The 22,328-nt window shown below is 56.7% G+C and overlaps 9 protein-coding genes across 9 annotated transcripts; 6 read left to right on the forward strand and 3 right to left on the reverse strand.

Annotated features, from left to right (window-relative positions):
* Positions 1–102: 102 nt before the first annotated feature.
* Positions 103–606, reverse strand: VTJ04DRAFT_5542 (uncharacterized protein; the record flags this gene model as incomplete). The annotated part of the gene is made up of 1 exon (XM_069363668.1): positions 103–606. The coding sequence occupies one exon, from the start codon at positions 604–606 to the stop codon at positions 103–105; it is 504 nt and encodes a 167-aa protein (XP_069220491.1).
* Positions 607–1,187: 581 nt separating this feature from the next.
* Positions 1,188–2,572, reverse strand: VTJ04DRAFT_5543 (uncharacterized protein; the record flags this gene model as incomplete). The annotated part of the gene is made up of 4 exons (XM_069363669.1): positions 1,188–1,388; positions 1,446–2,006; positions 2,057–2,313; positions 2,374–2,572. 4 exons carry the CDS (start codon positions 2,570–2,572, stop codon positions 1,188–1,190), a joined length of 1,218 nt encoding a protein of 405 aa, XP_069220492.1.
* A 1,358-nt stretch (positions 2,573–3,930) lies between these two features.
* VTJ04DRAFT_5544 (uncharacterized protein) lies at positions 3,931–5,541 on the forward strand (the record flags this gene model as incomplete). Its single annotated transcript, XM_069363670.1, has 2 exons — positions 3,931–4,702; positions 4,751–5,541. 2 exons carry the CDS (start codon positions 3,931–3,933, stop codon positions 5,539–5,541), a joined length of 1,563 nt encoding a protein of 520 aa, XP_069220493.1.
* Positions 5,542–6,629: 1,088 nt separating this feature from the next.
* VTJ04DRAFT_5545 (uncharacterized protein) lies at positions 6,630–8,208 on the forward strand (the record flags this gene model as incomplete). The annotated part of the gene is made up of 2 exons (XM_069363671.1): positions 6,630–6,808; positions 6,861–8,208. 2 exons carry the CDS (start codon positions 6,630–6,632, stop codon positions 8,206–8,208), a joined length of 1,527 nt encoding a protein of 508 aa, XP_069220494.1.
* Positions 8,209–8,681: 473 nt separating this feature from the next.
* Positions 8,682–9,455, forward strand: VTJ04DRAFT_5546 (uncharacterized protein; the record flags this gene model as incomplete). Its single annotated transcript, XM_069363672.1, has 2 exons — positions 8,682–8,783; positions 8,847–9,455. The coding sequence occupies 2 exons, from the start codon at positions 8,682–8,684 to the stop codon at positions 9,453–9,455; spliced, it is 711 nt and encodes a 236-aa protein (XP_069220495.1).
* A 587-nt stretch (positions 9,456–10,042) lies between these two features.
* Positions 10,043–11,072, forward strand: VTJ04DRAFT_5547 (uncharacterized protein; the record flags this gene model as incomplete). Its single annotated transcript, XM_069363673.1, has 2 exons — positions 10,043–10,157; positions 10,261–11,072. 2 exons carry the CDS (start codon positions 10,043–10,045, stop codon positions 11,070–11,072), a joined length of 927 nt encoding a protein of 308 aa, XP_069220496.1.
* Positions 11,073–12,209: 1,137 nt separating this feature from the next.
* VTJ04DRAFT_5548 (uncharacterized protein) lies at positions 12,210–12,704 on the forward strand (the record flags this gene model as incomplete). The annotated part of the gene is made up of 2 exons (XM_069363674.1): positions 12,210–12,621; positions 12,670–12,704. 2 exons carry the CDS (start codon positions 12,210–12,212, stop codon positions 12,702–12,704), a joined length of 447 nt encoding a protein of 148 aa, XP_069220497.1.
* A 1,026-nt stretch (positions 12,705–13,730) lies between these two features.
* On the reverse strand, positions 13,731–14,526 carry VTJ04DRAFT_5549 (uncharacterized protein; the record flags this gene model as incomplete). The annotated part of the gene is made up of 3 exons (XM_069363675.1): positions 13,731–13,790; positions 13,880–14,144; positions 14,222–14,526. The coding sequence occupies 3 exons, from the start codon at positions 14,524–14,526 to the stop codon at positions 13,731–13,733; spliced, it is 630 nt and encodes a 209-aa protein (XP_069220498.1).
* Positions 14,527–18,987: 4,461 nt separating this feature from the next.
* On the forward strand, positions 18,988–21,976 carry VTJ04DRAFT_5550 (uncharacterized protein; the record flags this gene model as incomplete). The annotated part of the gene is made up of 4 exons (XM_069363677.1): positions 18,988–19,084; positions 19,137–20,153; positions 20,211–20,256; positions 20,713–21,976. The coding sequence occupies 4 exons, from the start codon at positions 18,988–18,990 to the stop codon at positions 21,974–21,976; spliced, it is 2,424 nt and encodes an 807-aa protein (XP_069220499.1).
* Positions 21,977–22,328: the final 352 nt, after the last annotated feature.

Raw genomic sequence — 22,328 nt, forward strand, 5'->3', positions numbered from 1 at the left:
CATACGGATGGTATCACATGATGGTGATTCGGTATTCATTGTCATTTTCCCCCTCTCTTCTCACTTGATTATTCCTTGGGTCTCTGATACTCGTTCCACAAGTCATTGTCCCCTTTCCTCCCCGAGACCCCAAACCTTGGACTTCAGCGCCCTAAAGGTCAACACTGCCCATGCCAGCACCAAAGCAAGCCCATCTGCGACCCCATCAAGAGAGACGCGCCGACTTATCTTGATCATTGTGTCTACCTTGGCGGAGTATTCGTCGTGCATTTCCCTCGAGGAAGCCACGCCTTGTCTCCGATGTCCCCGCTCGGGCCAGAGATCGTATGCGCGATACCACCAGGTATACCATCTCTCCCAAATCCTACCAATCCAGCTAAAGTAACATCCTGGGCAGCGGAGGAAAGGTTCGTGCCGCGGTGGGAGGACGAGGGTTCTGGTGGCGAGGTTGGTGGAGGAGGGGAAGTTGTAAATTTCCACCTGCTCCTGCTCCTGCTCCTGCTCCTGGCCTTGCTTTTCTTGATTGCGGTTTCTGGACTTGTACTCGACGAGATCGTCGTGCCCGCAGGCGTAGATGAGGGGGACGAAGCGTTTGAACTCTGGCATGGTGGATTATTGTTGCTGTTCTTCTTGTTGGGCTGCGAGGATAGAAAAGGAGCTTGCTTGCGCTGAAGTGGTGAGAGATGTGAAGACGGTCGAGGTCCGTATGTGGATGTCAAGCGTTGGATGATGGAACCCATCCTCGAAGGAGAGATTGGTTGGTGGTTGGAAGAGTAAAAGATTGACAGGTGAAAGGTTTGAGAAGTTGAAAATTTTGAGTAAACCTGGGAAGTATGGAAAGATTTGAGGAAGTAACGAGTTGATTAGGCATCCTTTACTTCCATGTTGGCGTCGAGGTTGGCAGTCAGGAAAAGAACAGACCTGAAAAACAATGGAACCTGATAGCCGGAGAAAAAGCCCAGACATCCACGACGACGAGACGACGCACAAAGAGTTTCTTAAGCCCCAGAATGCCCAGCAGTGTATTGCCATTTTCCCCAAGGAAACGAGTTAAAAATGCATGAGAATGAAGAACCACGACGCCCTGCCTCAAAGAGCCGACACACAAGTCGAATGTATTGTACAACCAAGCTCCCCCTCCCAAGAACAACCAGCTAGTGCTCGCCAACTGCTTTTCCTCCCCTCTTTCACTCGTCGTCCTCCAACTCCTCCACCCTCGGGGCCATATAGGTGCGTTGCTGCGGGGCCGTCTGTACCTTGGTTTCCGTCGCGGTCGTGGTGGCCGTAGCAGGCGCGGGCTGTCCGGTCGTCGCAGAGAATGTGGCGCCGGCGTTGGCGGAGCCAGCGGCCTTCTTGGCCTTCTTTTTCTTCTTCTTTGCGCTAGCAGGCTGTGAAAAAGGTGGTTAGCGCAGTGTCAACAAGATGCGGCTCTTGAGGGGACTCACTTCGTGCCAAGCCCAGACGGGTTTGAAGCTGTCGATGACTGAGACGTCCTCCCACAGGTTCGGGAACAGCCAGAGACCCGGCGGAACGACAAAGTAGGTGACACAGAAGAGGATGACGCGGAAGATGGCCATAGCGAAGAACAATCCCATGAAGCAAAGGAAGCCCCAGCTCAGGTAATAACCGCCGAGGCGCAAGCTGGCAGGCCACAGGGGATAGCAGACAAGGGCGAAGATGGCCAGGATGGCGAGAGCGGCGTAGACCTTGCGCATGAGCTGCGGGCCCTCCCACAACCAGACGTAGTACATGTCGTCACCGGCATCTTGCTGCGGCTCAATGCGCACTGTCCACAAACCCTTGATGCGCTTGCCCTGCTTCTTGGGAGGATGGTCATGGCCCTCGTGGGGGTCGATCTTGCTGACACGGAGCGCCAGCATGGAAAGCGGAAGCAACTTAAAGGCGTTCTCGAGAGATGCCCGATCGGTGATTTCGGGGAGCGCGGGGTTCTTTTTCCGCGCCGCCTTGTATGCGTCTGACTGCATCGCCCGCAGCGCACGTTTGACCTGACGACGTTAGTGTGGCGACGCTCTATGGGACGGCCAGAGGAACATACCCTGAACATATCCTTCCGCTCGCCGTTGAGAATGCATGTGCGCGGCTTAAGGTTTTGGCTGCGGAGGAACTTGGCGAGAGCGATAGCAACGGGGTTCGGCGGGCCGGGCACAATGGGCTGAGGCTGGCCGTGCGGATGAGGGTGGGGATGGGGATGTGGGTGCTGGTGAGGGTGTTGATGTTGGTGCCCGCCCTGCTGGGCCTGGGCTTGCTGCTGTGCTTGCTGCATCCTCTCCATGGCCTGGCGCTTGAGGTGTTCTACGGGACCGGGAGTCAGCGGGGTGTCGCGGGCCAACGGTTTTGGCACAGACGACTAACCAATGAACTGAGGAACGGTCATTCCCATCTTCTCGGCGTCAATCGCAAGCTGGCGCTGCATGGCCGCGATCTGCTCGGGGCTGGGCATCTGGCCTGGCATCGGCCCTGGCATCGGCATCGGTCCGGGCATCGGTCCATGAGGACCCTGAGGACCCTGCGGACCCTGAGAGCCCTGAGGGCCTTGCGGAGGTGTTTCCATGGCTGATGAAAGATAGGAAGTCGGGGCGATCGATTTGATCAATGGCCGGGGCAAAAGTGACCAGTTCGCGTCAAAGAATTTGGGGATTGGAGTTAAGGTTGACGTGTGAAGAGGGACGGTTGAGGTTCGCGTAAAGTTGAGCTCCAGTTTCCAATCCGTACACGTATCTCACAACACCCCTGCCCGGAGCCCGTGCCCTGCGGTCTTGGCATATAAGTCGAAACGGCGCCGCCAAGGCGGGGCACGTGCCTGGAGCATCGGCAGTGGACGGGATCGGCGGACAATTAATCCGGCGGGGTGCGGGGCTTCCCGGAGCATGATGTCAAGTGAACCTGGAAGAGCTGGATGTCCCGGCATTCCAGAAGACGCCAAGCCGTTTGGAGTTTGGTCTCCGGCAAACACGAGCCCAACCGGGGCACAGCACTGGTGATTTTTCTTCGACACAATGTTTTCTGGTTTCTCCAGCACCGAAAGTTCAGTGGCCACGGAGGCCGCAAAGGCGAGACGCCAACGGGTGGGCACATTTGCACTCAGTCGCGCACAACGCTGGACGATTCAAATAAATCAACATCATGAAACTCATCATTACTGACGAGCTTCGGAAACTCAAGGCCAAGGCGCTAGCCACTGAGTGAGATTATCACAGGTTCTGATGTGAGGTCGGGAAACGCAGCCTGGCTGTGTCACGACAAGCCCACCCCTAGACGAGAGCTTCTGGAGAATGGGCAGAGAAACGGATTGCGCCACTATTCTTGCATCCAATTTGCGACTCCCAGCCCCCATCAGCATGCAAACATTCCCCAGGATCTCAAGCGGCCTCGCATTCAGCCCAACGGCAGGCAAGCCTCAAAGCTCAGTTTCAACAAAGAACTAGCATGCCGACCGACCCCCCTTTTTGGACGCTCGTGGCAATCATGGTCGCCACGACGGTTGCCGGCCACAAAGAAAGTGAGACATGCGATGAGGTGCGGCACCCTTGCTTGAACATTACTGGTCGGCAACACCGGACTGGGCGTAGAAGGCTCCCCGCGACATACCCGTCGCACCCGTTTTACAAGCGCCAACTGGTTTCTTCGATTGGGCCACACCGGCCTATCAGATGCCGGCCCTGGGACTCCCCGTCGAGAGGCCCTACACCAACTCGTGTCAGCACCGCTCAGCCGACCTCCAAGAGCGTGTGACAGGTTCCTCGGTCTGCATGTATTTTGTGAAGTATGTAAAGATGAATGACCGCCCGCGCGCGATGCCTGGGGGGTGCGCTGCCCTCGTTTTCCTTCGTTTTGGGTGCTGGTCGCCGGATGTCTTTCGTTTTCATACAGACTTCGTTTCTCCACTAGCTGCCGACTCACGCCGGCACTATGTCCGATTCTTTTTCTCAGTGGCTTCGTTCCTTTTTGTCTTGTGGTGGTGCTCGTCAGAAGCGCCAAGGAGAGAAGGTTGGAGTTCAGGATGATGCCACCGCCGTGACAGGCCACCCAGTCGTGACGACGGATCCCTCAAAGGAGGTCGACGGGGACCTCGAAAAACTTGTACCACGCCAACTCCGACATTTCGATACTCGGGACAGCCCGGCGAGGAGTTGGTTCGGCCGGTCGTCGTCGTCGGTGCGCCGGTTGAAGATATCGGAGCCGACTAACTTCCGCCATATCCGGTCTCAGTCATTCCAATGGCCGGAGGAGCAGCAACTCCTATCGAAGCCGCCATCTCCCCCGCGTCCCGCTCGGTCTCGCCCTCGTTCATTCCGGCCCATCGAGCTGAGCATTTATCAGCCAAACAACCGGCTGTCGGCAATCCTGCCGCACGTCGAAAATGTTGTTGCGGAACCGCCACCAGTTCACCTTGCCGAGATCCGTGAGGAGAATGACCTGGGAGAGCGTGTCCCGTCGCAAATGTCATTCCACCTCCCCAGGAGTCATGCCCGGCGAGGGTCAAGTGCATCCGAGGGGTCCCCGCCGAAGATACCGCCCAAGTCGCGGGCCCGCGCACATACGTCGCCCGACACGGAGCGGATTGTTGAGCGCATCGCCAGCGCCATCCTCGAAAAGGAGCGCCTGCAAGCCGAGATCGAGCGGGTCATTGAGCGTCAGAGCATCTTCCTCAACCGACCCCCTACCCTCTACTACGATATGCGTATGTTCCCTCATTGCTGCTGTCCGGATTCCACGCTGACCTGGCCAGAGTTCGAACCGATGCCGGCAATCCCGGCCGTGCCGGCGGCGGCACCTTCGTTTGCGGAGCGCCTAAGTGCTGAACGGCCTCGCACGGCGCCCTCGCGCTCGCGCAGTCCCCATGAAGGCCCGGGTGTGATTCAGGAGTTACCGGAGCTTCGCAACACTGAGGAAGTCCAGCCAGGGCTATTCACCACACCTTCCGTGATTTACGCGGCGCAAATATCATCTACGTCATCTCTCATCCCCCCCTCCGCGACAGGCTTCGACCTGCCACTGGCGCCGCCGCTACCCCTTGTGCTGCGGCCGCCTTTGAGGAAGAAGAAGTCGTTCTCGCGCGTGTCGAACTGGCTGTTCCAACCGGACGAGTCCAGCCCCTCGGATCCTTCATGCAGCACCACCTCCGTCACCTCTTCCCCGCGGCCCGTCAAGCAGTCGGACGGCTTCTACCAGTGCCTGGCGCCATCCGAGGCCCCGCGGCGCACCAGCGTGGATACCTCCTCGTCCGTGTACACATGGACTACACGCGAATCGGGGGAGGACGAGGATGCCGAGTCCAAAACGGTGCCTACCACCACGGCCTGGTCGCCCGAGCAGACGCCGAAGCATGGCTCGCGACACACGACGCCATTGATTGGGGCTGACAGAGGAGGTTTCGATAAGGAGGTAATGATTGGGTTGGTCAAATCTCTTTCCCCAATGGTCAAACCGGCGACTATGCCGACAGCCCCAGAAGTCGTCAACCTGGCGGCTGCGGAACCAACTATGCATCGCCCAGTGAGCGTTGGCATTGCCATTTAAGTTCGGGTATATCTTACGGACTGTGGGTTAGTGTGTAGGATATGAGTTGTAATATCTGTCTTGCGCGTTTCTCTTTTCGCACTGCTTGTTTGGGACTATGGCTTGTCAAGCTGGATGCTTGACAGCTGGTTTTGGAGGCAGGAGATGAACGGACTTATGATACCACGGCAGGCGTTGAGATACCTGGTTTTAGACAGCCGATAACCTAACCGGTTTTAATCAATCGTTTTGTTTTGAGATTTAGTTCCATCACATTTGGTTTGTGTGTGCTTGGATGCTGTGTCTGTGACTTAGCCGCCCGGTACTCTGTTGGACATCAGTACTTTCTCAGCCCGCATTACCGAAATGACCTAGCCGCTGGCAGTTGGCGCGTGAGAGGTATCATTGAAAAGATGCAGATGGGCACATCCAATATGATGTGGTCAGAGTCATAACGCAAGTGCCTGACATGTTTACCATCATGGATGTCTGAGTTGACACTGAGCCTAGCATCTTGGGCATCTTGAGACCTTGCTGGCTAGCTCCCTTGGGTCAACCAACGCACGGTCTGTAGGTAGCTCCTACCTGACCTTAGAGAGTCCATATAAGAAAATAATTCCACTATGGGTGTCCCGAAAGGCACCTGACTCGAGATTAGCAGCAAATATTTCATTCCCTGGTTGCCACATCGGACAACCCAATATGAATCTGCAACTGGAACCGGCACACCGGCGCCGGGTCTTGCAGGGTTCCGCTATGGGGCCGGAAAAGAGTGGGTCCTCCCGCAGTGGCCAGGGCAAGATTCCGCGTTTCAGAGCGCGACCACGTTTCAGAGGGTCCCGCCTGGCAGCCTTGACAGGGCTGTTCCCTGAGAGGCTACGGGTTGGTCAACGAGTCCGCTGATGCCCGCACCCATCGTGCATCACCCAACAGGGGGTTCTTCAGTCAGGGTTAGGTCGCGATGCCGGGCATCGACATCGACCTCGCCGGGGACGGATTCTCCTGTGCTGCTAGATTGCGTTGGACATAGTAATAGCGAAGAAACTCGCGGCTTGGAGGAAGCTCACCGCCTCCGACTGTTTACACGGTCTACGCTCCCCCATTTCAGCATGCCGCCCCTCGGTGACTGGCTCCGGGGCCGCGCCAGATACACGCCTCTCCCGACCGGGCCGGCCGAAGACCATGCGGATGCCCGATGGTTTCAGTCGGACCAGTTCCGGCGCCGGGTCCGCGCCGCGCTCATCGCCTTGACCTTCTTCATGTTAGGCCTCGTCGCCGTCACTTTCTTGTGAGTTTGGGCTCCCTTTTCTACCATCGCTGGTGAACTAACCATTCGGAAGGCAACAACCGCACCACCCTTGCGACTCTGTCGACAGAGGCTTCTGGTGCGCCGCCGACATCTCCCACTCCTGGGGACAGTACTCACCATACTTCTCCGTCCCCTCTGACATTGACCCCGGTTTCCCCAAGGGCTGCAATGTGACGTTCGCACAGGTCCTCTCGCGCCACGGCGCCCGCGCCCCAACTACGGGCCGGGCCGCCTACTACGTCGACGTGATTGACCGCGTCCAGCGTCAGGCGACCTCGTATGGCCCCGGCCTCGCGTTCCTGCGCTCCTATCGCTACACTCTCGGCGCCAACGAGCTTACCCCGATGGGAGAGCGGCAGCTAGCGTATTCTGGCGCAAGGTTTTACCATCGCTATCGCGAACTTGCGCGCGTCGAGGTGCCCTTCGTGCGGTCCAGTGGCGTAAGCCGCGTTGTAGCCTCAGCTGTCAATTTCACCCAAGGGTTCCACGAGGCGCGGCTCGCCGACCGCGGCGCCACATCGCCCCAGCCAACACTGCCCTACGACATGGTGATCATCTCGTCAGACGACACCGCCAACAACACCTTGCACCACGGCCTCTGCACGGCCTTCGAGGAGGGGCCGTATGCCGACATTGGCGACAAGGCGCAGAAGGAATACCTCTCCAAGTTTGTCGGTCCCATCGTGGAGCGCATCAACGCGCAGCTGCCCGGCGCGAATCTCAACGCGACCGACATCGTCGCGCTGATGGACCTGTGCCCGTTCGAGACGGTCGCGTTCCCAGAAGGCACGAAGCTGTCGCCCTTCTGCCGGCTCTTCACGGCCGCCGAATGGCGGGCCTACGACCGGTACCAGGACGTCGGCAAATGGTTCGGCTACGGCCCGGGCAATCCGCTCGGCCCGACTCAGGGGGTCGGGTTCGTCAACGAGCTGATCGCGCGGCTGTCCGGCCAGCCGGTGAGCGATGGGACCAGCACGAACCGCACGCTGGATGAGAACCCGGAGACCTTCCCGCTCGGGAGGAGGCTGTATGCGGATTTCAGCCATGATAACGACATGGTGGGCATCCTCAGCGCCTTGGGGTTGTGGGACAACCATGAAGAACCTGGGAATGAAATGCCCGCGGAGGGGGAGGAGGACGACGACGGTCGGTTCTCGACTGCTAGGGCCGTGCCGTTCGGGGCGCGGGTGTATGTCGAAAAGCTGCGGTGTGGGGGATCGGAGGAGGATGAAGAAATGGTGCGCGTGTTGGTCAATGACCGGGTGATGCCCCTTGCGCAGTGCGGAGGGGACAAGAGGGGAATGTGCACCCTCAGCCGGTTCGTTGAAAGCTTGAAGTTTGCGCGGAACAACGGGAGGTGGGACATGTGTTTTGAATGATGAGAGATGACACAGGCTCAGGTTGGGGAGGCGCGTTGTGAGTTTTGGAGTATGGAGTATGGCGGCAAGAATTGGATACCTGATACCTTTTGGATAGAGCTTTTTGCGAGGGGAGAACGCAGTGGTTTGTATACTCGGAGATTCTTTGATGATGTAAGTTGATCGATTTCAGTTGTGAGGTGTAGGACATAAGGATATAGAGCAAGTTCAGGGTAAGGGTTCGGAGATCGGGAAGCTTGCCCGGATCTGCGGCTTGGCAGCGGGGCTTAGCCGTTTTCAGTCTGCAACGGCCAAAGCCACACTGGGCTGCGGCGTCAACTTGATGCAACTTGTTGGAAGTTCCAGGTTCCCTTTCGATCCAAGACCCCCTCCATGCCACGAAATCCCTCCTTCTTCGCTTCCCAGATTTCCCAGGCGCAAACCCGTCCAGACGTGCTCGGAATTCGAGCATCGACGTCGATCAATCGCCAACCATGAATACAGCGGGCGCCATCGTACTTGCGATCGTGCTGGCGCTACTTGTGGCCGCCGCAGCGTGGATAATCTTTACACGCGTGCGGGCGTCACGGCTAGGCGTAAGTTTGATATGCTAAACCCTTCCAAAAATGACGCCGACCACTCTGACGCAATCTCTCTAGCTGCCCCCGCCGTCCTGGAAATCTTACATTCCGTTTTTCGGATCCTCGTCCTCGTATTCCGGCCCGCGTCCTGCTCCGGGCGGCCTGATCGGCTGGTTCAACGATCGCATTCGCTCGCTGCGCAACCGTCGCACCGCGGCTGGTGCCTACGAGGGCACCTCTTACAACGCCGGCTATTCATCAACGCGCCGGGGCTTCGAACACCTTGACGACGACCCCTGGGACTCGCGCGTCGGCGGGTACAACCCTTACGAGGAGGAGCGCGAGCTGGGCCTTGCTCCTCCCTCGGGGCATGGCGGTCCCGGCGCGGGTGGTTCGCCCTATGTTCCCCAGGGCGACGGGTACCAAATGAACGAGCCTGAGCCAGCTGTAGAGAATGGGCTTGCTGGCGGGGCCGAACCGGAGCGCGGACGGCCGCGCAGTCGCTCGCCGGGGCCGGCTCCTCCTGGTGCAAGACAGGGCAACCCGTTTGATGACGCCGCGGAGCCCAGTAACATCGGCTTGCGCGGGGTCAGCCCACGGCCCATCACTGACCAGGACAAGTCGTTCGCGGCGCGCAAGGCGAGGGGCGAGGATGACAGGAGGTCGATCTTCCGGGAGGAGATGTGATCAGATTGGGAGCCAGGGATTGGGTCGATTCAGTTCGTTCATTGTGTCTCTCTCATTGTATTTTTGGACGGGTCCCTTGGGGCGGCGGCTACCTTACTTCTGGCATGGCGGATCGGCGACGGACTGGAGTTTGGGTCTTTTCTTTTTGATTGCTGGTTACACGGCGGTATGTACATGCGCACGATAATCCATTCAATGGGATATTCCTGTTTCTGGTCACACACAACTCTGGTTCGTGACACCAAACACAGCATCAGCCCATGTATCACTCAACACATGCAATTGTTAGTGAGACAACTTCATGCTCAGATGCTCAGTTAGGGGTTTGTCCTCTACTGCCAGAGTCCCTTCACTAGCCTAAGGTAGTAGTACTACCTACCTGACTGTCCTTCCCGTCTATAGTGGGGGTGATGGCGTGCAGGAGGACCCACTGACGTTATGGACGCCGATCAACCCCGCGGCCTATCCTTACAGAGTATGGACGGGCCGGGCCTCAAGCTTCAACCCCAACAAATATCCCGGTCCAGCGCCGACTCCTTCTAGAATTCACTTCTCCCGAGCTTAACCCTCGGCGCTCTACCACAACAATGTCAGTCGACTTGCAAGCCGTCCACGACACGCTGGTGTCGGTCGCCTTTGAGGCGGGACGCATGATTCTGGCCGCCAATCCCAGCAGCTCTTCAACCGACACCAAGCTCAATGGTGGGTCCCCGCCGTCCGCTTTTTCTTCCCCCCAGCTGTCAGGTAAAGGTCATTTTGCAGGGTAGGACAACAAAGCTCACGAACAATTTCGTTCCTCAAACAGCTGTCGACATTGTGACCGAGACCGACAAAGCCGTCGAGCGCCTCGTCTCGTCCCGCCTGCGCGCCGCCTACCCGGACTTCGACTTTGTCGGCGAGGAGACGTACCAACCCGGCGTCACCCGCATCTCGGACGCGCCCACCTTCGTCGTCGACCCCATCGACGGCACCCAAAACTTTGTCCACGCCTTCCCGAACGCCTGCATCTCGCTCGGACTGGTCGTCGACCGCGTTCCCGCCGTCGGCGTCGTCTACAACCCCTTCCAGGACCTGCTGTTCACGGGCATCAAGGGGCGGGGCAGCTTCGTGCAGCGCAACGCCTCGCTGCCCGCCGGCGCGGGGCGCGGGGAGCGGCAGCGGCTGCCTCTGCTGGGCGGGTCCGGAGGTAAGCCGCCGCGGCTGGGGGACCTGAGCACGTCGCTCGTGTCGATTGAGTGGGGCAGCCAGCGCGACGGGGAAAACTTTGAGCTCAAGGCACGCACGTTCCGCCGGCTGGCGGCGTCGCGCGAGCTGGGCGGTGGCATGACGGGCGGCCTACGGTCGCTGGGCAGCGCCGCGCTCAACATATGCGCGTGCGCCGCCGGCCAGCTGGATTTGTACTGGGAGGGCGGATGCTACGCGTGGGACGTGGCCGCGGGGTGGTGTATCTTGAATGAAGCCGGGGGCATGATGGTCGGCGGGAACCCCGGCGAGTGGGATACCGAGATCGACTCGCGCGTGTACCTGGCGGTGAGGGGCGCGAGTGGTGGGCAGAGGGAGTTGATTGAGGAGTTTTGGAGGTTGATTGGGGATGGTAGGTTGGTGTATAAGCATTGAGCTCGAGGTCTGGATTGGGGATATGGCATTTGAAGAATAGAGGGATAGACGGCATATCTTGGGTATATGACGAAATAGAAAAAAAAGAGCAACAGCGGTCTTGATCTGTCTCATCAATTTGTCTCGCTCATCATACCCTTCCATCCTCGGTTTGAAACGTAGTGCATGACATGCTTTCACCAGAATGACACTCCATTTTCCCGTCACGGTGTCGACCGATCTAGTGGGAAAGGTCTTCTGCCAGTTCTCTTTCCACTTGACTGGTAACTACAAAGTATCTGACTTGGCCAGAGAAGCTTTCTCATTCTTCATGAGGACCTTCGATTCCTGCCGCACGATGGCAAGGCAGCTGTTGGCAAAGCTGCTGTTACTGAGGAGTTGAAGTACGGTGTTTAAACTGCATCCCCGGATGCCAGGCTTCATGCTGGTGCGCTGCTTCTTTTACTTGGTCTCGTCTTGTTCAGCTGCACTGGCCGTACCGCCGGGCGTGAGCGGTTGATTGCCAATGGAAAATGGCTTAGCGCAAGTTCCAAAAGTGCAGGCTCGCATAGAGAGCTTTGGTTGAGATTCTATTGACATGGATCGGTCAAGAAACGACATGAATACCTTGCCTGTTGCTTGCTGAGGAACGGACAAAATGATGTCGATAAAGGATCCTTGTGGTTGCTCAATGCAGAAAGGGCAGACGGAGTGATTAGGTAATCTTCCCGGCAACTCTCCGGTCACCGCGCCGATCGGGACCGGACCCGGACCCGGACCAGGGTCCGGTCGGCCCCACTCCTCCGGGCCCACCCGGGCCGCGCCGGGACCGGAAGCTTCCGGCCGGCAACCACCCGGCCGGCGGACCTCGGCACTCCGTTTGATCCCCTCCCTCCATTGCCGACAAACTCTGCGAACTCGAGCTCTTCCTCTTTGATTTGTAAAATTCTTTCGTGTCTGTACCAAGGTAGCCAACTCATTCTTGGTTGAAGAACTTGGTTCGACCGGCCACAATCCACCCTCCTCTTCCGTCAATCATAACTGGAAAGACATCCAAATTGTCTCAAGTAAGTATCCCATCCATTACTGATCTTCTGACCTTTTTCCAAAGTGCGAAAGAGAGTGTCTGACCGACCAAAGGAATCCAAGAGCAAGAAAATGGCCAAGAACCGTCGTCGGAACCGTGCCCAGCAGCACGACCAACAACAGTCGGAGCCACTTGGCCAGCAGCAGCAAAACTACTACCATCAAGGTCATTCCGACTACAATCCTGAGCAGCAGCTGGATTATCTGCATCATTCTACCACCATCTACCCCCACCACGTCGCCGGCCAGGTTCTGGTGGTCGTTCAAGACTTCAGGCCCAATGTGTATTACCGACACTTTTCCTATGTCGGAGACATGAATTCTGTCATGGCGGCCATGGGCATGAATCCTTTCTCTGCTGCCAATATGTTTGGGCTGCAGGCCGAGCAGCAACCGGCGCACGCCCAGCAGCATGTGCCAGCCAACGACAACAACTCGCAACGCAACCGCGGGGGAAATCGTCGGCACAACAACCAAGGACAAGGTCAGCGCTAGGGTCAAGGTCAAGGACATACGCATGCTGCGAACCAAGCTCCGGCCTCCGAGGCTCCGGCCCAGCAGGGCTAGCAGCACAAGCAACAACCTCACCCCCGCACCACTGAGCTGGCTGGGAAGATGACGATGAGTGAAGCATCATGGAGGAAGTCGAAGGGAGATATGGTTCGGGGGTTGGCAAGATGGAGCACAGTTCATTGTACATACTTCTTGTCTCGACTTTCCGAGCTAATGTTACCATATCTCGGGACCCAACTGAGTTCATCGGAAAGTTGTAAGGACAATAAATGACTGTCGAGCGTGTTTTGTGTCTTCATCATCCGATCACGTGCTATTATTGTCTTTTTTGACAGCGTCCCAGACCTCGAGGAGATTCATGAGATAAGATGAATCTTATCCCCGATTGCAACATACTCCGGAGACAACCAACAAAGGGTCTTATGATTTTCCACCATAGGAATGCAGTCTCTTTGGACGTCCCGTTTCTTGGCAATCGGAAGGACGTCCGCGCTTCCGCGTTACCTTTCCAGCCCTTTTCGGAACCGCGCCTGCAGGAGCGCTGGATCGTAAGGCGGGTGAGGCGGCTGAGGATGGCAGCGGGAAATGCCGAATGGCGCGGGTAAATTTGCAGACGTCACTCTGGTTAATAGCTGGGCAAGGGAACCGCGCCACTCGTCTTGTTTAAGTTGATTGAGATTGAGTAAACTCTACTACGGCGGGAGTTTCACAAGTAATACATATTAATACGAGATCTGACGGTTCAACATAAGCATAGGATCGCGGATCGAATAAGGGGAGTTCGGAACCACCACCGCCGTTTTGGTCCCGCGTTGTCGACGCAAACCGGGTGGGTGGAAACTCTACGCCGATCTTCGCCATAGGAGTGGTGGGTGGTATGAGGCGAGATCTGGAGGAGGAACAAAAAATAGGAACATGCATTTCCTGGTCCACGCCAAATGAAGTACATGAAGCTGTTGACATGGAAACAAAATCGATTCCAGGGCCCTGGTTTTAAGAACAGATCTCCGCCGCATCCCCGACGACACGTAATCCCCAAAATACTCATCCCGAAGATACCCAGACGACGCTGCGCGGCCTCTAGCACTTGCGCCACTCGACCGAGATGTTGATCTTGACCTGGCCGCTGATGCGGTCGACCTGTTTTTCAAAGAAGAATCAGAGTCAGCAATTTTGCCCATCACCGGATCGAAGGGACCGCTGACCGAAGGCGGCTCGGTGGAACCTACAGCAATGAGAGCGGCGCTCTGGGTCGGGGAGATGTTGCACTGGGTGTTCATGTTCATGATGGCAGTGGTGCCGCCGCAGGGCGACCACGAGACGACATCCGGGTCGGCCGAGAGGGTGAAGGCGCCCTCGCGCGGGCCGGGCAGCGACAGGGCGTAGGACGACTGGCCGCTGGCGCCGGTGAAGTCGAAGGTGTTGGTGCAGGTGCCGCGGGAGCCCTCGGGGATCTGGGCGAAGCCGCTCATGTCGGTGGCCAGGGTGGCGAACCTGGAGAGTAAGTGGTCAGTCAGAGATCTTTCCTCCCTAATGATAGATTTTGAATTTTAGCCAGCGGAGAAACGTACTGGAAGCCCTCATCGAACTCCATGTTGAGCGTGAGCTTGCAGTTCTTGCGCCAGTCGGAGGCCCGGGTGCCGGGGCCGGTCTGGACGATGTACTCGGAGAAGGTGACCTCGAGGAGGGTCTTGGTGGCGTCGATTTGGACGTCGGCGGTGCCAGCAGGGCAGCCAGAGCCGAGGAGCGAGACGCCGTGGATGCGCACGCTGTTCGGAACCACCGCGTTGGGAACCTCAAGTCCGCGGGCGTTCACCTCGGCGGCTGGGGCCGCGGCAACCAGAGGGACGAGGGAGAGGAGAGAGAGGGCCTTCATTGTGAATGTGTGAGAGTGAAGCGGCGTGGGCCTGTTTGTACGCAAGAAACAGATTTGGATGAGAGAGGCTTGAGATGATGATGATGATGCTCGGGACTTGGTGGTGTGTTCTGCTGCTTGCTCATGAGGGGGAAGGCCGTCTTTATAGACGCTGCTGGGCCGGAGACATCCTCATCGCGGCGGATACTTCGAGATGGAGTGCCTGGCTGCCTCCGTATCGTGGCAAAGATCCTTCCGCAACATTAGCCCACCTAGGACGTGTCGATCTTCTGAGTTTGGCAAGACGGATGGAAACACCGCCCACCCAGGACCCCGTGAGCTAGTTCCGATATGAAAATCAATCTCTAGAAACACCTATTTTTAACATCCCCGGACGGCCGTACCTGGGGCGCGGAATCTCGCCCTATGCAGAAGAAGCAGGCGGGTGACGTGTGGACGAGCAAGAACATCTTTCTCGAATATCGAGCCGTTCAACGGCCCGTCAACATCAAGTCGGTCTTCTCGGAGATGTGGAGACCCCCGGCCCTCTCCGGCCGCCTTGTGTGTCGTTGGGTCACTGTATACGGGTTTTCTCCACATTCTTCATTGCCTGTGTCGCAGGATAGGTTGGTCTTACCGCGTAATTAAGAGCGGGATCCGCTTCCGCCGTTGGATAAACTATGACATTGAGTGCTGAGGGCCGGAAAACAGCCGCACGACGCACCCACCGGGGATGTCAGAATCACATTTTAATATGTCCTGCAATTAACTCGACTGGAGGTTGTTCACGGCTCCAAATGGAATTTTGTATACTGCTTCTATAATCAGCGTCGCTGTGCATCATCCCTCGTGTCATGTTTCTAAACTTAACAGCACGTTGTTTACCTAGGGATCCTCATGAGAACCGTCTCCTTCCGAGGTGAACCGGAAGGGACTTATCTGGCCATGGCCAATGTTGCGATTCAAGATCCAACAGTTAACACATCATTACTAGTCTTGGAGGTAAAAAGGGAGTCTTCTGAGTTAGTGACAGGGGCATGAATTCAACTTGGGACGAAGCGGGTTGTTCGTTCGGCTCGTTATTTGCCGCCACCGGCTACAATGGGAGCAGCCAACCAAGGCAGCGACTGAAGCCAGCATCGGGGTCCCACGCCGACTAATAGTATAACTCCCTCTTCGATGCACATTCCGAGTAACTGGTTACAATGTAGCCTATCAGATAGCGGATCAACTGGTCCGGAGAAATCCAGCTCCCGACAATACCAGCCGTGTTATTACTCCAAGGAATCCTATCGCCACCAGATGTCGGAAACGTACCGCGGCTATGGATTGGTCTCCTGGTGAGGCGGATTGTGTCTTTGTCAATCTGTCCAGAGTTCCCACTCCCAAGGACGAGAGGGATGGAGTCTGCGTTTGCATGATGCTTCCTTCGAAGCACTCACTTGCGGTCTTTTCAGCCAGACTGACACATCGTGGTTGTTTTGAGACAAGAGGATAGACAACTTTTGGACGCATCGTGTCACATAGATAACACAGACAGTTACAGAGTCGCGCAAAAAAAGCAAATGTTTAGCTGAGGTGTGGGTAGCAAGCAACGGCGGCTCCGCGGAATATATGTTGGACTTTAGAAAGAGGTTCTGCGGCACGTTATGAAGTCTTCTCGTTGACGGCCTAGTAGGATGTCCAAACCAGGTGTCTGCTTCAAACCTAGACCCTCAACTGCTCCTGGAAACATCCAACTATGGTGATGTGCTAAATCGGCGTCAAGCATGAAAGATTTGGTTGCCAGATACGTGTAAATCACAAGGCATTGATGGGTTGCTCACGAGATCGTAGTTATTTGCCACGACGCACGAGGACATCCATGTCCGGCAGTAGATTGCAACCGTATATGGAGAGAGCGTCAACTTACGGTTTGCGTTTCCGTCGCCTCTGAAATGACCTGAGTGAACCTAGATCTTTGATTCCTCACAAGCACGTAGAGTTCACCATCACGCCGCCGGTGCCAGTGCGCCGCCTGCCTGATTGAGGAAACCGGCATTGATCGATTGGTTATCGACTCGTCGTGGGGTCTATAAACAGCAGCTATCATTACTAGTCCTAGGTTAAGTGAACGATGTTGTTTCCGGTTTTTGAAGATGTTTTTATACAGAGATATTGCTCGTTCCGGCTTAGATTGTACATCCCAGGTTAGGTTGCGCCGTTTGAGCCAGTCCGTCTGAGTCTAAACAGGTGCTTTCTTGATCGCGACCCAGATTAAATGGAAGGACCTGGGTACGGCATCTTAGTTCGGTGTCAATCCGGCTTCGATGGACAAATGAGGTAGGTAATATTGGAGCAATTGGAATCATCTCAATCACCCGAGCATAGGTACTTAGGTAAGGGGTGATTCTCTGCGATATCCAGTGGAAACCAGTCTAGTCTCGTGAAGGTGAATCAGTGATTGATCTTTCAGTTGAGTCCCAAGCAAGAGTCGGGACTTGATTCATGGACAGACTGAATGTGGCAAGGTACCAGCATTAGGTCAGATACCCAGGTACCTACTATTGGGGACATGAAGTGGATGGATTATGAAGCATTTCCTGGCAGGAAAAGTGCACGTAGGCACACAGGCATAGGAATAAGCACATAGGGACGGAGGACAAATGCCAAGACCATGTGACGTTCGATGGATCCGAATGACTGGTCATGTTCAAATACTTCTGGCAGGGCTGAGTAAAGCATGTGCTTCCAAATATCCCGCAGATGCAACATGAGGGCTCGGGTGGAGGGGAACCTAACTCGCTCAATTTCTGGAGTACATTCCAGGTCGTCCTTCAGGTAGGTAAGTGAGGTGAAAGTTGACCACAGAGGTAAGGTAACCCCCTAAACACGAGCAACAACATGCATAGAAGCACTATGGCCTACGTCTTAACGCGAGGCAGCGGAGAGAGTGACCAGGTTCCAGTTGCTGCTCAACGCAGACGTCAAGCTCTCAACGCCAAGAATGCCACCAATGTCACAGACAGCGGACGAACGTGGTCAAAGAGCGCTTCGAATAAGTCTGACACTCAACAATCTGGAATGGAACTCGAGCTCCTCGTATCCGATCATTCGGTGGTTGGTGAAGTCGACGTGATGGGAGTCGTCACATCTTTAGCTTGGGGTAAGTAGGTAATAGTCTCACCGCTTGCCCAACCTCCTCATAACCTCTTCCAGAGATAGGGTTGGCCAGCTGTTACTCCATCAACTCGGCTCCAGGTCGCGACATGAGGAAAAGTGGATGCAAGTGGTTTTGATGCAAAAGATGGAAGTTAGGGAATAGCTAAATGGCCTCCACTGCTCCATGTTAGCTCATGTGAAAGTGCAGAACCTTACGCATCTCTCAGACCAGGCACCCAGGTGAGATGGAAGGTGAAGAATTCCCTACGTCATGGACGGGCAGCACACATGGTGGCCCCACTTGCCCGCCACGCTAAACCCCGCTGGGGGTGCCTGAGTTGCCCATGACAGCCCCAGCTGAATGGTCGAGGCCCCACTTTTGTTTTCTTTCCTGGGCACCACAACCAGGAACTTCTGCCTCTGGATGCCGACCTCTTGACCCTTTGCTGCCGAAGAGGAAGCCTCAGATGGAACTTGATTTTCTTGCATGCACTCGGCGAGTGAACACCTGAGAGAAGTAAGTCGCCTGGAATCAAGTCAAGTGATTCCGACGACCGATTTTCGTCCTTGGTAAGCGACGATCCCCCAATTCTCCCAAGTCACACACGCCCAGCCTCGCTGCTGTGCACACGTCATGGGCCAACGCGTGAACCACCGTTGGGCCGAACCCGGCACTCCTGCGCCTGGCTGTGCCTTACGGCGGGCAGCCAGCCCGCCTTTGGCCGCTGTCCTGTCACCGCATCATGCAGCCACGGCCGTTCCCAGAAACCCAGTTTCGTCTTCAAACAAAAACACATTCCTGTGTGCTCAGACCGGTGCTGACGAAACTGCAAACTGCCAGCACTTCACCTATCCCTCGCTTTTTCTCCACGTCTCATACTAGTTACGTTTTTTTACCTTGATCGGTTTCGGGTCTCTGCCCCTCCCTAGGTTCCAGGTTCAGTCGACTTCATCCAAACCCAACCAACGCTGGCTCTCGACCGAGTACTTTGCCCGCCTCCCAGCGCCGCTTGACGACCAACCAACCGTTTGTGCCCGACCGCCCGGTTCGCAACCGATACAAAGATTCGCGCGCCTCTCTCGATCATCTTTTTTGTGATCTTGGGCTGTGATTGTCATCTGGATTCGTCCTGGCATTGCCCGCCTGGGCTCCATTGTCGCCTTGCATACCCGAGCCAGTTCTCCGATTCGCATGCGAGTAGCTGTTCGTTGTTGCTGTCCCCGCCATTGTTAGCGCGAACACACAACGCCTACAGCAGCAACTGATGAAGACGTTCCGCCTACCATCACCCGCAAAATCCGTCTCTCCGTCGTTGTCGACAAGATAGCAAAAGAGACACCATGGCCAAGCTAGATCTTGACCGCGATTATTATGCGGATCTGGAGTTACCGGGCCCGGTTGACATCAACGAGGTCAAGAAGCAGTTCAGAAAACTTGGTATGTTTTTCGCCACTCACAGACACACCCGACCTTGCTAACACAGGTCCAGCCCTCAAATTCCACCCCGATCGCAACCCCGGCGAAGAAGAAGCCGCCAAGGAGAAGTTCCACATCATCCAGAACGCCCATGAGATTCTGTCGGACCCCGAACTGAAAGCCAAAGTCGATGCTCACCGCCAACAACGAGCTTCTCGATATGGGACCGCATCTGGTATTAGGGGGAACCCATGGCAGGGCATGGCGCAGGAGGTGAACCAAAAGTATGGCGCTCCCCCTTCGAGGACGCGCCCCCCAATGCCACCGCGCCAGCCTGGTCCAACGGCGGCCTCGGCATCATCCACGAAGCATTGGGATTGGGCACAAAAAGCGGCAAGGACAAAGACGGAGAGCATGAGGGCTCATATGGAGGCGTGGGAACGCGCTCGTCCGCAACCGAAAGCGTCGCAGCCTGGCACACGCCCTCCGCCTCCACCTCCACCAAGGGAACCGCAGCCTCCGCGCACTGCGTCGCAGGCAAGGAAGCAAGAGGCGTCGTTCGGTAACAGGAAAAGTGGCTACGCCGCGGGCTCGGCCATGGACGACGAACCCCCTGCGAAAAATCAGCATTATCCCACCGGTCCGCCGCCTGCTGTCCCGCCGAGGAAATCTGCACCGGGTCCGGGCCCGACGTCTACCTTCGGCGATCCTCCCCCGTATAGCGATCCCGTTGTTGAGACCATCGATCGCCAGCGCACCCCGTATGCCGCTAATGTCGGCGAGAAGACGAACGTGTTTGAGAACGTCAACGTAAATCGCGCTAAGAGCATGAGGGACGCCGCCAGGAGGTCTCAGGATACCACGGGAGACGCACCTCCCGCCCCTCAACACCGTCAACGGAGCGCTAGTACCGGCTCCGATAACTTCACCAAGCCTCCCTTCACCAACGCCACCGGCCAGCAGAACTTCCAGTTCCAGTCTCGCGCCAGCGCCCGGTACACCCCCCATAGCCCGGACCCGAATTCGGCTCCCCCGACCGCCTCATTTCCGGACAACGAGAGTGCTGCCTCGTCTGCTAGCAGTACACATGGTGAGGAGCCCATTTTCCATAGTATTAGGTTTTTGCATTTACTGACAATTATTCAAGCTACAGTGAATGGTCATGCCTCGGGGCCAAGCAACGGTACCAAAGTGTATGGATTTCCTTGGACCTCATCTTTGTTTTCGAACGCCACACCTACCAAGCTGCGAGTATCTCCCCGGCGGCGCACTCCAGGCTCCGGAATACCCGTGTCTCGCTCAAGGCGTTTCGAGTTCCCCGCCTACAAGACTGAAGCTACCGCAAGTCCGACTCCGAGTGGAGACGGAAAAAACAGCAGCCCAAACCCTTTCGAAACCAAGCTGCAAGCGCAGATCCAGGAGCTTCTTTCTCAACCCTGGCTCTCTCCTCCCAAACAAGGAACACCTGGCACCGGCGGCAGTGCTTCTGGCAACAATGGTTTCAACGTGGGCCCTTTCGGCAATGGTGTTCCTGGCGCCAGTGTTCCTAGGAGCAGCAATTTTGCCTGCAGTGTCTCTAGCGGCATTGCCACGCCCAAGCCGACATCACTTTGGGCAAACGGAAATGCTAATAAACCAACCATCGGCAGTTTCTCGGTCCCTCTCGACGATGATTTCAAAACTCAATCCCGGTTCGCCCGCAACAGTGAAGATAATATCAACACCCGCTTTGTGTCGGACGATCGGACGGGAGCGAGCGGTTTCCAGTTCAGCGCAGGAACTTCCGACGACAGCTTCGTGAGAGCGAAACAGCGGGCTCGGGGGCAAGGATCGCCTCTTAGGAACAGCTTTACTGCGCCTCCAGAGCCGGGCGCGGCTGCCGGAGTTCCGCAACCAGACGCAGGTGTCAAGAAGAGTGATTTCAAGCCAGAGCAGTGGGAGAATTTGGGTCCTGAGATCTTCGTGCCACCCCAGGCAGCCAAGGGGACAGCATCGCCAACCCGGCCTCTGCGACCAATCAAGAAACCAAAGGGAGCCCGCGCCGCAGCGGGCGCAGCGACAGTCACGGACGATGAGGCGAGCGGCGAGGATAGGGCGAAGGAAAATGGGGGTGGAAGCGGGATCAACGGGACTCGGAGCCCTAATGCTATGGACATCGACACTCCTCCACCTGAGCCAGCGAGCGTACCGAGCGGCGAACCGCGCATTATCAATGTTGAGCCCACCAAACCAGAATGGCGTCCTGGCCACGTTAACGGTGGCTCCGGCATGAGGCCCGCCTCTATGTCTGCGGTTGATCCCAGCCTCGGCGCCGGTTTGAAAATGCCCAACTTGAAGCCTAACAATGTGGGATCAGAGGACACAGACGAATTGAGGAGGCCCATCTTCGCCGAATTCAACAACGTCGAACCGTTTGCTCCACCCAAGGCCACAGGGCTTGACTCTTTCGCCGATCTCAGCACGAACCTGCCATTCCCGAGCCGTCCATCTACAAAACTCCACCTTGACCCGGACAAGGAGACGACACCGCCGCGACCGCATAAGGTGGCTGTTCCGACACCGCCGCAGGCCCCTCGTCCGCCCCCGGGGCTGTGCGTCCCTGGCAGCAAGGCCGGTGTGCCCCCGCCGCAGTGGGCGCCGTACGCAGCAGCATTCGAGCAGTACATGAAGGAGTGGTATGTGTTCAATCGCAAGATGACGGACCATTTCGCGGCACGGCAGCGGTTGATGGAGAACCGCGGGTTTTCGTGGGTCAACGCTCGCGGAGATCAGGGCGTCGACGATTACAACGAGGCGCTGGAGACGGACAAGTACGTGCGCCAGCGATGGGTTGCGGCCTGCGACGCGCATGAGTCCCATTTCAAGGAGTTCTGCCGGGTCAGGCAGATGGTGTTGGGAGGATTGATGAATTGATGAAGATGGACTCAGGGCTTGCGGGGAGCTTTTGAAGGTTAGGAAAGTAGGGGACTAAGTGGGAAGCATCTTTATGTTTCTTGCGGCTGTCTCTCTCACGGACTTGGGCATGCTGCCCACTCGGAGTGCATGGGTTATGAAAAGAGGTGGTCTGTCTTGCACTTATGATGAGGGTGGTGATGATGATGAATAGTTGACGACGACGCTAATGAGCATCCATCCTGGGCGTTTGATAGAGGACGGCGCATCGGCAACACCCCATTCCTCCCCCCTTGACGGGAGCTTAGCTACGCATCTCCATATATCTTTACCCACGGCCGCATTGAGCTTTTTTTGTTGGTGGTCTATTTTG

Source organism: Mycothermus thermophilus (assembly GCF_041956435.1).
Source record: "Mycothermus thermophilus strain CBS 625.91 unplaced genomic scaffold VTJ04scaffold_3, whole genome shotgun sequence".
In the NCBI taxonomy this organism is placed as follows: Eukaryota; Fungi; Ascomycota; class Sordariomycetes; order Sordariales; family Chaetomiaceae; genus Mycothermus; species Mycothermus thermophilus.